This window comes from Caretta caretta, chromosome 10 (assembly GCF_965140235.1).
Source record: "Caretta caretta isolate rCarCar2 chromosome 10, rCarCar1.hap1, whole genome shotgun sequence".
Classification (NCBI taxonomy): domain Eukaryota; kingdom Metazoa; phylum Chordata; order Testudines; family Cheloniidae; genus Caretta; species Caretta caretta.
In genome coordinates, this window is record NC_134215.1 from 7,465,899 (window position 1) to 7,481,832 (window position 15,934).

The 15,934-nt window shown below is 45.7% G+C and overlaps 1 protein-coding gene across 1 annotated transcript; it reads right to left on the bottom strand.

The window, feature by feature from the left end:
• Window positions 1–576: 576 nt before the first annotated feature.
• DRG2 (developmentally regulated GTP binding protein 2) lies at window positions 577–13,954 on the bottom strand. The gene is made up of 13 exons (XM_048867104.2): window positions 13,767–13,954; window positions 12,886–13,046; window positions 12,276–12,365; window positions 10,432–10,492; window positions 9,224–9,314; window positions 8,328–8,400; window positions 8,080–8,170; window positions 7,656–7,753; window positions 6,871–6,947; window positions 6,264–6,352; window positions 4,615–4,673; window positions 2,050–2,103; window positions 577–1,959 (listed from the first exon to the last, which is right to left on the bottom strand). Exons 1-13 carry the CDS (start codon window positions 13,828–13,830, stop codon window positions 1,873–1,875), a joined length of 1,095 nt encoding a protein of 364 aa, XP_048723061.1. The 5' UTR covers window positions 13,831–13,954; the 3' UTR covers window positions 577–1,872.
• Window positions 13,955–15,934: the final 1,980 nt, after the last annotated feature.

The following is a 15,934-nucleotide window of genomic DNA, read 5'->3' on the forward strand; positions in this document are numbered from 1 at the left end:
GCCTGCGCAACCTTCATGGGAAATTTAAAGGGCGAGTCAATGTGCTGGAACAGCATCCCACTCAATTAGCAGAGAGAAGTGCAGGCATTAGAAAGCCAGCTCAGGCATAATACAGCTAATTTGGAGATTATTCTCCAGTAGCTTCTACCTCAGCCCTGATTCCCTCTGCATTCCAGCTGCGAGCAAAATCATTAACACCAAAGGTAACCTACAAAGCTCAGTGTCACCTTTTTGGCTTGGTTCTTGTGTAATTTATCCAGCTCATGTCATCCGAGGAAGCCCTAATGCGTCCAACTCATCTCCATCCTTAGCGCGCCCTTTGTTCACTCTTCACAATGCCACTTTAGTCTCATTTCAGGTTTGGGTTAGCGTGTAGGTGCTGGGTGGTGGTGGTAGCCTGAGAGATACAGGTCAGACTAGATATCTAGTGGGTCCCTTCTGGCCTTAAATTCTATGACACATTACCATCAAAATCCACTCCACCACAGAGCTCCTTGCCACTCAGTTGGCCAAAAGGGAGGGAGAGGGATGACAAAGCAAGTGTTCCCGTGTCTGTTTCGAGAGGCAAGGGCATAATTCACATGAAATAGCCACTTTTATTTTCTTAAATAAAACACTCCCAGCCATTGCAGTTCAGGAGGAGCACGAAAGAGGAGCTTGGGGGTGGAGGAGCTAGCCATCCAACCAGGCTTCATGGTTCAGAATTCGGCATTGGAGGCTCTTGCTCATGGAAAGAAAGAGCCTGTAACTATCAGATACTATAAACCATTAGCAACAACATTAAAAAAGCATGATTAGAAAATCCAAGTTTTCTGATGGAAGATCTCCATTAAGAAGCATTATTGTTCATTTATTTTAGCCAAAAAAGGCCACAGCTTAGAATGGGATTTGAGCCTGAATAGCTATTTCTGGGGTTTAGGAGCCATGGATGCATGATTTAGAGACAAGTGGTTTCCTGACAACTATTCCTCAGGTACTGTGTCAGAAAAGGTGGAAGAAGGCGGCAAAGCAGAGGTTTCCCCCGGGAAACTCCTAATGCCACCTCTCAGACCTATGACATGGACGGAAATGAATCCTCACCAAGTCTTGGAGCTCTTCTAGGATGTAGCTACGGCACCTGTGGCTTGGCCACGTATCAATCCCTTTGTTAATAGGGTTGCACCTTCCAGCTCTCTCAAGAGTACTAATGGGATTAGGACACCCTACAGGCTGTGTCAGAGGGTTAAGAGGCATGGGATGTTGGTTTTAAATTTGATAGAGTGGGATGTTCAAAAGCTCAGCCTAGGGCTGTGTCGGATGTGGGAAACCCGGGGAAGCTAGAAAGGCTGTGAATTCTAGCAGCCCTCGTATTGGGCGAGTGGGGGAGGGAAAGGTTTGCTTTAATGACACTCTTACATTAAATGACAGGAATGTGCAACGAATGGCAGGTAACCTCTCTCAGTGCTGGTATCAATGGCACCAAGAGAAGAGTCACATTTGCGTGGACAAATCCACAGATTCCGATTGGCCGAGAAAGCTGCTGGCAGGTATAACAGACAGACATGTATGGAAAATCTACAGCAGTACAGGAGGGTGGAGGATTCTCATCGCATCGTAACAAATGGGTTCCATGATCCAACTTTTAGAGATGTTGTGCAAACAAGCTACCTTGCCTGAAATGTCACAAGATGGGAAACCCCTCGTCTCCCTGCTCCCCACCTGTTTATAGTGTATCCTTAGTCTCTTCTTGTCTCCAGTGGAACAAGCTTCATGGAAGCCTACATGGCTTGGAGCACATCTTCCTTTTTTTGGCTTTTATATGGTCACAATAAGTCAGTTCTGATTCTACAGCCTAGGGCAGGGTCAGGCACCAGTGAGCAGTGGCTAAGAGGGTTACTTCTTGACAATCTGGATGACATCTTCGTGCTCCATCAAATGAGTTAATCCTACTCTTTGAGGACTGTATTTTGTGCTGGTTCCCTTTAAATCAGGAGAAAGCAAGTTGAAACGTGTTAGGAGTGGACACTTCAAATACAGGCAAATCAAATTCAGAGAGTATTAGTCACTTACCCACACCAAGGCATATTTGAACTGGCTGGCTAACGTTCTGTGAATTCGATGGCACTGCAATAAGACAGAGTGTGAGACAGTCAAATGATAATGCTTCACTATATATCAGCCTCTATTCTATTCAGGTTCTTATACTGTGCCCCTCACCATGGTGTCTGAGCACCTGAGAATTAGATATGAAAACACTGTTTTTGATGATTAGCTCCAACTAATCATGTCTCCCAAGACAAGAAGTGGTGATTTTCCCCAGACTTCCAGTACCCACTGCTGTCTTCAATTAACATCTAGCCACTACAAACAGGAACACCTTGGGTCCACGCTGTTTACTGCAAAGGCAACTTCGGAGCCACATTCAAAAACGCACAAAGAGCATAAAGTAAATGTACCAGAATCATGCTTTCTCCATACAAAGTTCCCAGGAATAGCATCACAAAAGTCTCATCATTTCCATCTGCTTGTTCGCTGAACTCCATTAGGTTATCTTTGTGATGTTACATGCCACATTCTTTATAGAAATATGGTTATGATATGAATATGGCCTAAGATATATTTTATGCAAGATGGGTCTTGTAAGGTATCATTGGGAAGGTTATGATTTACTGAACGTGAACAGCCAATTTGTATGCCTGTATCATTTCTCAAAAAGAAAAGGAGTACTTGTGGCACCTTAGAGACTAACCAATTTATTTGAGCATGAGCTTTCGTGAGCTACAGCTCACTTCATCAGATGTTTACCGTGGAAACTGCAGCAGACTTTATATACACACAGAGAATATGAATGTGTGTATATAAAGTCTGCTGCAGTTTCCACGGTAAATATCTGATGAAGTGAGCTGTAGCTCATGAAAGCTCATGCTCAAATAAATTGGTTAGTCTCTAAGGTGCCACAAGTACTCCTTTTCTTTTTGCGAATACAGACTAACACGGCTGTTCCTCTGAAAAATGTATCATTTCTGTATCTAAAGTTAGGAATATTGACTATAACAATTACAACTGTGTGTGTATTACAACTGTGTGGGATTCAGAGTAGCAGCCGTGTTAGTCTGTATTCACAAAAAGAAAAGGAGTACTTGTGGCACCTTAGAGACTAACCAATAAATGCTCAAATAAATTTGTTAGTCTCTAAGGTGCTACAAGTACTCCTTTTCTTTTTCCTAACTGTGTGGGAGACACCCACCAGACAACCGGCCATCGCAGCCTTGATGGGCCATTAGGAAGGAACAATAAGACTGTGAAGATACTAATCTCTCTCCTCCCTGAGAGGTGTCCTGGGTCGTAGCTGTGACACAACCAGGTCAGGTGGTCCTGTCACCTGGTACTAAATACCACTTTGGACACTGCTGGTACTTTTCCTCTGTAGCGGGATGGGGATCAAACAAAGGTTTTCTGCCTTAGGTAAATCCTTTTTAAGGCTGGGGAGCGGGTTAATGTGGACTCTCCTCCATTGCCTATCAAGAAGAAAGACTACTGAAAATACCTGAAGAGACAAAGGAACTAACCTGAGGGGAAAGGCAGAGATGAGTCCAGACTGAGACAGGGATCCAGTCTGTAAGAAGAAATAACTGGAACTCTAAGCTACAGAAACTCTGCAACTTGCCTAAAACAACACTTAGGGTGAGAAATTACTTCTTGAAATCAGGTTTCAGAGTAGCAGCCATGTTAGTCTGTATCCGCAAAAAGAAAAGGAGTACTTGTGACCCCTTAGAGACTAACACATTTATTTGAGCATAAGCTTTCGTGAGCTCACTTGAGCTGTAGCTCACGAAAGCTTATGCTCAAATAAATGTGTTAGTCTCTAAGGGGCCACAAGTACTCCTTTTCTTTTTTCTTGAAACCAGTCTCTTTAAGATCCTAATCTTAGTATGTGTGTTGTTTTATTTGCTCAGTAATCTTCTTTGTTCTGTTTGCTATCCCTTATAATCACTTAAAATCTGCCTTTTACGGTTAATACATTTGTTTTGTATATTATTAAACCCAGTTTGTGCATGAAGTTGTGCATCTCTCTCTTCACACTGAGGGAGAGGGCAAATTTTTATGAGCTTGCGCTGTGCAGATCTTTCTATATAGTGCAAGACAGTATTATTTTGGGTTTATTCCCCAAAGGGGGTGTGCACGTGAGTGCTGGGTGAATCCTCTCACACAGAGCTGACTTCAGTCTATGTCTTCAGCTGGGTGTGGCCCTACCTGTGTGTGTATGCTGCAAGAGGCTGGAGAGCCTAATTCAGCAAAACAGAGAGAGAGAGAGAATCCAGGCTGATGGAGGAGGAAGGGCTAAGTGAAACCCCAGTACATCAGGCAGCATGCCAGAAGTGGGGGTCCAACCCGTCACAACCTTCATCACCTTTTATCTAGTAAAGTACATAACCAGAAAAGAAACATTTGTTTCTATACCTCAGTTAGACCAAGCTAAGGAATGCTAATGGGCAACAAAACAGCAACATGTGTTTTTTCATAGGACAACCTGAAATATTCAAAATCCTACCAACAGTTTGGGTAGGAAGTTTGCATTGGACTGAGTGCAGTTCTACCACCAGAGAAAGATCTTTCTTTGTGTTATTTGCTTACCACATGCTCTACAGAAGCCCCTTTCCGGAGAATAATGGCATCTGTGAAGTCCGGTCTCTCTAGAGAGCACAGAAAAACAAGAAGGGAAAAGATAGCATCGCTTTCCCGATCACTGTCCTTTAACACAATCTGACAATGCATTTGATTATGTACAACTCCTTGAATCCCCCCCGGTCCCCCACGCCAGTTACACCTGACAGCAGGCTGGCATACAAATAGCCATTCACCTGAGTTATATTGCCTACTTAGCTCTATACACACTCCAGTGGCAGGAAGTACAAATTGGCTACTTACCCTGGACTTTTAAAGATCAATACAATACATTGAATCAATTCATAATCTTCAAAGACAGTACTTCCAACTTTTGATTTACTCTCTCTCTCTATACCACCTTTAACATTTAAAAGTCAAAGTCAACCATTTCCTTAGAATTCACAAGCCCATCCAGGCCCAATCTTCATTCAATCCACATGACAGGACTTATCGCAACAGTAAAAGCCAAAGTCTAAACACACATGTTTAAATAAAAGGGAATCACTGCTGCAGTTTCCTTGAAGATCCTAACATTTTAGGATCTAATAAGCTACCACAAAATCTCACTGATGTTTACCCAAAATTCAAGCTTGCAGCCCTCCAATGCCAAATGCAACAACGGCCTTTACTAAGTGACAGGGAAAGTGACAGCTGTATAAGGACCCTCAGTAAGGCGTTTGGGGAGTTAAAGCCAGCTGAAGAGTGCTGCTCCTGCTCATCCTCAGCCTATGTGACACCTGTAAGCAGCTGCTTGGGAGTTCTGTCTCAGGAGGGGATGGTGCTAAGTGCCCATCCTTCCCAACTCCCCTGTGGGCTCCTAGTGGGACTGCTGAAAGAATCTAAAGGGACAAATTAACTAACCTGAAGGGAAAGGCAGAGGTGAGTCCAGACAGTGGTCCAGTCTGTAAGAAATAACTGGAACTCTGAGCTACAGAAACCCTGCATCCTGCCTAATTCAACATTTAGGGTGAGAAATTACATTTTGTAACCTGTTTCTTTAGTGAATCAAGCTTAGTTTGCGTGTTTTGTTTTATTTGCTTAGTAATCTGCTTTGTTCTGTTTGCTATCCCTTATAATCACTTAAATCCGTCTTTTGTAGTTAATAAACTTATTTCTTGTTTATAACATAACCCAGTTTGTGCAAGTCATATGGGGCGGAGGGGGAGAAGCTGTGCATCTCTCTCTCCACATTGAGGGAGAGGGCGAATTTTTATGAGCTTGCGCTGTGCAGATTTTTCTATCCAGCGCAAGACAATACACCTTTGGGTCTGCACTCCATGGGGGGTGGGCACCTGAGTGTTGGGGAAAGTCCCTTAAGTGGAGTTTTCCCAGAGCTGATCTCAGTGTCTGTGTCTTTCTGCAGCTGGGTGTGGCCCTGCCTGTGTGTGTGCTAGAGGAGGCTTAAGAGCCTTGCTCAGCAAGACAGGTTAAAGGGGGCTCAGGATGGTGGAACAGGTGGGCTCAGTGGTATCTCAGTACATCAGGTGGCACCTTGTCACACCAACTGCTCACTGACAGCCAATGGGAGTTGGGCACCTCGTGCCCAACTCCCATTGGCTGTATTTCTGAAAATCTCCCCCTTGGACTCTTCTTTTGCCTGTCAGTGTTTTGCTTACGTCCTCTCTTCTTAGTGAAGATACAGGTAAGCGCCAGGTACTCCCACAGCTTCTCCAGTAAATAGTCCAGGTTCAGCTTCATTCCACAGCTGCAAAACACCATGAACATCTCGGCTTAGTGTAATTCTATTCCCCAAAGAGCAGCCCAAATTCCGTCTTACCTGGAGTCCACAAAGAAGTGTGATCGAGAAGCTTATTAAGTGCTAGATGACAAGGTGAAGCTTTCTGATGGGTCAGTATGATGAAACAGACAATGCTTTCCAAAGGTACACCACCTTCAAAGTGGCAGAGCCCATCAGTTTAACAGAACAGATAATATAACAGAACTACTGGGAAGACCTGGTTTATTTCAACCTGGAGATGGTGCGAGGCAGCTTATAGCAGATTTGCCTCTCTCTGTGGATAGAGGCCACTGAATATTTTGTTAAAAATGACAGGGTACTTGTTGAGTTTCACTCTCAGCCAGAGCACAGAGCAGCTAAGTGGTGTGCCAAGGAGCGTGCCCATCTTTGGGATAGCAAAGGAAGAGGGTATTAATGAAATGTAAACCAACTTCCGAGTGCAGAGCCTGTAGAAGGTGTGGATTAACAGGCTTGCAAGCTCTTACCTGATCACAACACTGTTTGGTCTCCTAGCCAGACGATCTACTTCCTCCATAGATATCTGGTCAATCTTGTTATAAACCTAAAATCAAAAGGGAAAAGAACATATCCTTTACAAAGTCAATTCAAGTGACACTGCAAGCAAATTCGATACATGCAAGTAGTTATGAGGTTCTGCAGCTTCCAGTCCTCGTAGACACACAATAATGAGATGCTGGGGCTTGTTAAAAAATGTGGCGCTTATCAATATTGATCAAAGATTTTTGGTAAATTGTTAAAGTTCACAAGCCTCAAAATAAATGACAAGTTTTCCCATTTTAACGTTCTTTCCTTTGGGGGTCACCCTCTGGTGTTTTGTTCTTGGACCGCATTATAAAAATCCAAAACATTATCAGAAAGGGGCCCCTGAAACGAAAGGTGCATCTATAGCGCACCAAGGCTGTGCACATACAGACACCATGCTTGTTAGAGGAAATCAGCCATGGAACTTTCAGCACCAAAACACAAGTCTCTACCCCAGCTGAGAGAAAAGAGGAATGATCAGCTCTAGGTAGCCTGCCGCTATAGTCATCGGGGCCAGCCACAAGAGGGCGCTGGAATCATGTGCTAAACGAGCATACTACACAGTACATGCGCAACAGGTTAACTAGATGTTTGATGACAAGTGGTGGTTTTCACATACAGAGTGATTCTCTCACGGCAAGAGGTCAAGATCATTCTGTATTTAGGACCCCAATCTTATGCTGTCCCATTAATTATACAGAAATAAGGCTGTTTCCGGGATACTCACATAAAGGCAGGGCATGTAGACTCTGTTACCGACAATCACATCGATAAACTCATCAGGAGAACAATCTTCTCTAAACAGAACCTCTGCATTGAAGATTTCTGAGGTGGCATCATTAAGGCCAAACTTCCTCTGTTGGCTAAACACACCGGACAGGCACAATGGGCTGGATTTGTTTAATCTTGTATAATGGGGGCTGCTCAGATGACACCCCCCCCCCCCAAAATTCCTCCTGCTTTTAACTTCACCGTCACCCTATTGGCATGAACACCTTGCTCTGGAATTAGTATTGAAGATACAATCCCATTCTAGTTCGAATGGGACCTTCACCGAGTGGGCTGCTGCGGCTCTGAGGTGTGGGACGGGGGTCAAGAGAAGCGGTTTCTGGACGTTGCCCCTTTCTGGGCTCTCCTTCAAAAAAGGATACTGTACTCATGGAGGATGAGCTGCACCAGCTTCTCGGAGCACTGGGTCAGCGTGACAGTCGAGTTAAAGGAGATGCCCCCACCCTTCTTTGGCTGGATGAACAGAACAAAGAACCTTAAAACAGTCTGTAAAATGTAAAGTTCACGTTATCTGTGGCATAACAAAAGGGACAGGCATAGAGGAATTCGTGTTTCCATTGGATGAGCACACGCAAACCCATGACTGTGCAGGGCCATTGGTAAGTCTCACCTTGAAATAGATGTTTGGTTTGCATTTGTTCAGCCGGATTCCTACAGATTCCAATTCCTTTTCCAAGAGGGACCTGCGTAGACACTGCAAATTAGTTGTTGGTACACTGGACTTAGTGCAATAAGAGGAAAAAATGGTCAAAAGCTTGGCCGGCACCTTGACGTTTCCCAGCTCCAAATCACCACCCTGTGGATCTTCTCTATACCACTGACTGGGGCCCTCCCATTCAGCAAGGCCTCTAGTTGGGACCTAAGAACATGGCCATGGGAGGAGGAAGCCTCAAACAAAGACACTACCATGTAATATATTATCCTTCCCTGGAGAGGCCATATGTTGATGTTCTTCCCCTCAAGAAGCCAGAACTGAGATTCCTGGCAATCTTCGTAAATGCTGCGCCTACCTAGCCAGTAGGTATTTCTGTTGAGCACAACTAAGTCCATTGCCCAAGCCTGGGCTGCTTGCTTGGAAGCTACCAACAGGCCATCCAGCCCAGGCAATAATCTGCAGTAACAGTTATCTTGCTAGCGAAAGCAATGGCCAAAAAGCCCCAGTAGAAGTTTAAATTTAAACTGAAACACTTTAACAGAGTGGCCTCATGATGCACAGATTTTGAGACGAGCCAGCTAGAGTGGAAGAACAATTTAGCAAAAATCAGCAAAGGCGGTTCATTTTGGAACGTCCATGGAGAGCAGGACTGAAGTGAGAAGATGATCCCAGGAATATTAAAGAGTAAAATTATTAGCCGACTATAGATTATATTAGGACATTAGTAAATATCTAGTGTGCTGCATACGGGGTATGCCTAGTTAGCCTCCGCAGCTGGGAAGTAGCAAGCCATCGGGATTCCTTCATTGGCTTATCAGTCCAGAACTGACTAACCTGCTCCCTGTGCTCACCTCTGTACTTCGCCCTTAGTGGCATCCAGCATCATGATAACGACATCAGCGGTCCTAGCCACAGCTATCACCTGACGTCCTCTCCCTTTCCCTGCAAAGGAAGGAGATGGCGTTATCCATGGGAAGGCAGAATAGTTAAAAGCTCCCTCGAACCAGGAACCGTCCCATGGGACTTCTTCGAAGCAAGAAAGAATTTCATTCCTGCTTTGGCTGCACTAACCTGTTGGGAAGGCGGCCAGGCTAATGCGGTCAAGGCCCATTCAGAGCTCTTGCAGGCTGAAATATGTGCTTGTTCTCAAAAGAAACACCATATTTTGAAGGCCAGTCCAATAGAAAGCACTACACAAACACACAAGGACTTGGCTTTAAGCAACCGCAGGATCCATTCCCCTAGTTGCATGGGGCTGGGATGTGACCCACTCAGCCTCTAGTGTGAGGGCATGCAGTTCTTGATGAGCAAGGACTCCTCTGCAGGCAGACAGTGGAGAAGCATTGCAATCCCATCAGACCGCCTTCTTTCCAAGAAGCAATGTGTGTGCAATTCTCTCTCTCCTCTGCACTGAAGTGAGGATACCCAGAATAGCGAAGAGGAAAACCCCGAGATCCCAGTTCAAATCCGCTAGACACACTTTCTGATCAGAAGTGAAAGGAGACGTTTATTAACCAAACTACACTCTGCTCAGAATGAAACATCAGGAGACTCCTACGAACCTCACGAGACTCCTCTTGCCACAGCTGAGCGACTGGCAGACAAAGCGAGAGGAAAGAGGTAGAATGAATTCCTGGCTCCCAAGTCAAGGAGCTACATCAGAACTCTCAGAAACACCCAGGCGATCGTAGCTGAACAATATTTCTTGCCTTGATTAACCCTCCTCCCACACATCTCCAGTTTCTTTCTCTAGTGACCAATACCAAAGACCTCCCCTGGTACCAAGAGAACAAATGAGCAAGGCCATGATTCCCCCTGAATAGGGAGGTTTGCTTACTTCTGCTACCCACCTCCAGAACAAGCATCTTCTACAACATAATATGTCTTTTTGTAATTCAGGGACTCTTTTACAATTGTCTCCCACATTCAGGACCTCAGGTTTTAAGTCTAAGGTGTTCACACAATACATGACTAGGCTGGCAAGGTTGGTACCATTTAGAAACTCCACACAGTACTGAGAGCAATGGCACGCATTAAATTAATGTAAGAGCTAACCAACCTTGTGCAGCTCCTTCGATGATTCCAGGCAGATCCAAAAGCTGAATGTTTGCTCCTTTATACTGCAAGATAATCAGAAAGGTGGAAGATTATGAGGACCTCCACAAAACCTTTAAAACTGCTTTCCTAACACAGGCTAAGCACTCAATGTATTGTACACAGAGGGCCAAATTCTGAAATCAATGGGGCTGCACAGGGTATAGGGCAGGGCAAAACCTGGACCAGTAAGTTGAACATCCCACTGAGCTGGAAACAATTTGCAGAGTTTTTACCATGAAGCTCTTTCGCTAACCTTCTGAAAATTCCTCCTTCCACCTCAAGATACATTTTACTGCAGCAGTTAATGGCCAAAGCTACAAAAATTCTAGACCATCTTGGTTTGACTACAAAATGACAAGACTAGAGCACACTTTGGCTGTAATATAATTTTGGTCCTCTGTTCACCAAAGAAACTTGTCCACACGAGTAATAAGTTTCTTATCTGGTCCAACAGGTGAAATATTTTAATGATAAGAGCACTCTCATGGCTGGATTCAGAATTACTCAGGTGTGTATCATAGACATAATATTACTCCTGTTAACAGAGATTCTCCTTGAAACTCAAGTGGTGAGGGTCACTTGCTTATGGAGCAGGAAGATGAGAGTTCCATTCCTGCAACGGCAGTGAAGTTTAAAATGACGACATCGTGCAGTAAATGAAGTTGCAGGTGGCCTCAGATTTGTGACAATATTTATGCTTGTTTTGACATCAAATGTGTTTGTTTTAATTATTTTCACTCAGCCTGAATTTTGACCCCAAAATTTCACATTATACTAGGATGCTTTTCTCTTTGGTGCCTTTTATAAATTTGCTTTACAGATGGATGTACAGGGCACAGATAGCAAAAACTCCTCAAGGATAGGAGTTGTCCTATTTGCTGTCCAAATTGATCACTGCACAGATTGCCTATTTTAAAGCTTCATTAACAACAAATCTGTCAAGGCTTCCAGCCATCTGGTCAATGGTGTCAATAGCTGTTATACAAAAAAAAAAAAAAATCAATTGAGAATTATCTTGTTGCCTGGCCACTCAAAATGCAGAGTCAGATTCCCAGTGCATGCTGCCTGTCTCAGAGGAGCAATGCTGCCTGTAAAAGTGCCAGGCTCCACAGACCTAACTGCAAATGCTTGAGACCTTCCAAGAGTTCAAAACAGAAATCAGCTGGGAAGCAGGGACCTTTGGATACAGCTGCTTCTGAGCCCTACCATAGACCTACCTGTTTCTGAGCCCTATCATAGACATAATTAGAACACACACATCAGGAACAGCACATCCCTACATACTAAGTTGTGGGTCTTGTTGCTAACAGCTTATGATTAAGGCTATGTTTTAGTCACAGGTATTTTTAGTAAAAGTCATGGACAGGTCACGGGCCATGAATTTTTGTTTACTTCCTGTGACCTGTCCATGACTTTTACTAAAAATACCTGTGACTAAACCTTGGAACCGCAACCAATGGGAGCTGTGGGGGTGGTGCCTGCAGGTGGAGGCCGTGTGCAGAGCTGCCTGGCCACGCCTCTGCCTAGGAGCTGAGGGAGGGAGATGTTACTGTTTCTGGGGAGCCCCCCACGGTAAGTGCCGCCCAGAGCCCTCACCCTGTCCCGTACCCCAACCCTCTGCCCCCTCCCACACCCAAACTCCTGCTGCTGCGGGGGGAGAAAAGGCAGTGGCTCAAGACTGCCCCTGCAGCAGCCGGTGCAACTGGCCAGGCACACTGGCTGCTGCAGAAGTCACAGAAGTCTATGACTTCTGTGACAAACTCGCAGCCTTACTTATGATGTAGAATCCAGCCAAATCACACTTACTTCTATGACACCTGGAATACACGTCAGCGTTGTGAATTCATATGAGGCAGCTTCACTGGCTGTGGAGGTCATTAAGCTCAGAAATGTGGACTGAAAAGCAAGATATCATAACATGAAATACATAAACAAATGACAGCACCACTGAATATATAAAGATACATGGAAACAATGCACATCGACGACTTCTGAACTGGAATGGGGAGAAAACTACTCTAGTTTTAACAGCCATGTGCTCTTGCTATGCCGGCCATGGCAGTTTTAGAGGTGAAGAGGAATACTTGGCATGTTCTCTTGAATGTCAGTTATCAGGCTGCTTTTACAGACCTTTCATAGTGGTGTTGCTGTCAGATGGGAACAAACGAAAGGTTTTGGTATGCACCAAGTGTGCTTTGCATGCAGGGATGATGACAGACTTTCCCCAGTTTTAGCCTTCAGGTCTGGGTGCGCGAGCTACATTCTTTCCTTTCATTTTTGGAAAACAAACACTTAAGTTGTGGAAATACAGAAAAAGTCAGAAACATTAGCGGTCAGATCATAAAAGCATATTTCAAAAAACCGAAAACAAACTTAGGAACTGCACGTGCTAGAGTCAGCTCTGATAGTCACTGACCTTACCCACAGAGGGAAAGCCAATCAGTGCCACTCTGGCATCTCCAGATTTCATCACATCAAAACCTTCTCCTTTAGCAGCAGCAGATTTGGAGGGTTCTAGTAGCTGAGCTCTGTACTTGGCAAGCTTTGCCTTCAGTAGGCCAAGATGGTACTCGGTAGCTTAAACAAAATAGCAACAACAGTTATTAACCAAATAGCCTGCAACAGCATGGGAACATGGCACCTATTTCCCTCTTAGTTCAAGTGACTTGTTTCTAGTTTGGGAATTGCAGCAATTAGGACATTACTACAAATTAACATTGTAGATCAAATTTGGTGTTTTTAACTATTTACTCTTTATGCCTGATGTGGCACAAAACACCGGAATAAAGGTAGCTCCCGCCTTAGGAGTGTCCACTCTGACAGAGAAGGGAGTGGATTCCTAGGGAGAGAAAACAACAGGGTTTTGTATTTTCTCCCCCCTTAATTCCGTTATTATAGACTCACTTCTTGTAGTGTAAGTTATGCCTTGACATTTAATCTATTCCCAGTGGCATATCAAGACACAGGTATACACCACGCACGAGGTGCAAGTGGTATTTCTTTGCCCCAATACGGCATCCTGTAGGTGTGTAGAACAGGCACCCACTCAATTCTCTGGGGTGCAAATGGAGCCCCCCCCAAAGGATGAAAAAAATCAGTGTAAGGGAAGAGGCTGACAGAATGGCCCCCCCGCACCCCACCCCTCCCTGCTGCCAGGCCCCCCCCGCACCCCACCTCTCTCCCCCCATCTCCAGGCCCCCCCCGCACCCCTCCCCGCTGCCAGCTTCCCCCGCCCCCCACCTCCCCGCCCCCCACCTCTCCCCCCACCCCCCGACAGAAGGGCGGGCCGCCCCTGACCTTTGTTCTTCTGGGTGCGCGCGATCTCCTTCTCGATCTCCGAGATCTTCTCCAGGATACCCATGGCGCCGGCGGGCGGGGGCGCAGCCGGGCTCTAGGGGCTCCGAAGCGGGCGCCGCAGGCCTAACGCGCCGCCCTCCAGCCACCCCGGCTCCTCGCCCGGAAGCTGCCGCCGGCTCGTCCGTCGCACTAATCACCCCCTCGGCGTGACGGTGTGGCGGCCGGTGCACGCACGTTCCAGTCCGGCCGGGACACGCAGCGTGCCGGCCCCCGCTGCAAGCGTTCCGGGAGCACAAACGTCCCACGCACAGTGGGCGGTGGCCCCTGGAAAGCGCCGGGTCCCCCTGATGAGCCTGGCTCCCTCTCCCTCCAGAGGAGCCCCGGGGCTGGCCCTGCTCCTGCAGCACCCAGCCCTGGCTGGCCCCAGCAATCCCCCCCCCCCCCCGGCCATGTGGTGCAGCTCCTGTGGGGGGAAGGGGCAGCAGCCTCACCCTGTCCTTAGCTGCCCCCAGGCCCCTTGCCCGTGCGCTGCAGCCCTCCACCGGGGGAAGGAAGAGCCCTAGCTCGGGGGGCTGTGTAAGGAGCTTGTGTGTTGCAACCCCGCCCCCCCCGCACTGTAACAGGAGGAGGCCTGTGCTCAACCCCCACTTCAGAGCCTGCACAGTCCCCCAGGAGAAGGGAGACGGGGGGCAGACAAACGGGGCAGGACTCGTCTAACTTCCACAGCTCCTCCTGCTCCCGCTCAGCCAGCAGTGACACTCCTGCGACAGACAGCGCCCAGGGAAAAGGCTGCAGCAGCATTTCAGATTGCCTTGCACGAGTCGTATCCCCCCACCCTTGCTAAGCCAGAAGTTTCCCCCAGTCTTCTCAAGCAGAAAGCTCGGGCTTCTGCAGTGGTTTGTCCTTTTAATGTGCAGGCCGCTTTCCTTAGATGTATCGGTCCGTTTTCCATGCCCTTAGCTACAAGGGCTCTACGATTCTGTCCACAGATTATTTTGAGACGAGAAATGGCCACTGAGGTTAACGATATAAAGCAGTGATGATTTTTCATTTGTACAGTAGATAAAAGAACGGAAGGGGCATTTAAATAATTAGCACTTAAGCAGATACATCAAGGCCCTTCCACAAAACTCTTCTTACCCTAGTCTAGCAAAGAGGAACATGCTTTTTAAACAGATTAAGACTGATGATTACAAGAGGAAAAAAAGTTGATTTCTATATTATCTATTAGGGGAATGCCACAAAATGGTAACAAATCCTACCTCCTTTCCTAATACACCAAGGTCAAAATATATACTCATGCCATAATTACCATATAGAGCCTGTAGCAAAAGTACAGATTGAGCATGCCAGGAAAGTTGGTTACAGATATAACTACTTTGATTGTTGCTTACAATATTAAGCCTATTTAGATTTAGACTTGCCAAACATTAACCCCTATGTGTACAAGTAGCCCATTGTCAGATGTGTCCTTCAAACAACATAGCTGTACTCCAATATGATGAGGCTATATAAGAACTAACCTGATTATGAATGTGTTAAAATTAAGTATTTTTTAACTGCTAAGGGTTTAGATAGTATCCCATTAACATTTGGATTCAGTCACAAAGCTCTGAAACCTTAAACAGGATGCCATGGTGGGGGAAAACCAACATTTGTAGAAAAGTGACCATGGGCTTCAAGAAGATAATTTGTTAGCACAACTCCCCACAACCACTAAAGAAACAGCAAATGCAAACAGATTGATATTGTTATACTAGTCAGCAAACACGACTCCATTCCTAAGACACACACACAAAAAACCCATCCAGGCTTTCCAGGAAAGGGGAAAAGAAATTTAAGCCAGAACAGCAAGACATGTAAACTAACCACAGAGCTGATTTTCCTGAAGTGACCATGTTCTAGGTTTGATGTGTGGTGCTGTAAGAGCTGTGTTGTCAGTATTGTACCTTTAAGGCCTGGACCACGGTGTGTGGGAGGGGTCAGCTGCTACTCTGAAACCAAGAAAGGAGGGGGCTTAGGTGCTCTGTCTAAAAAAGCTAACAAATCAAAAAGAGTTTTTCAGAGAACTTTCTCACTATAATTTGATGGTTAGCTTATTTTCTGCTTGCCATTCTATTCCAATTAAAGCCAGGGTAATTCACTTAAGACAATCAGTAGCTTATTGG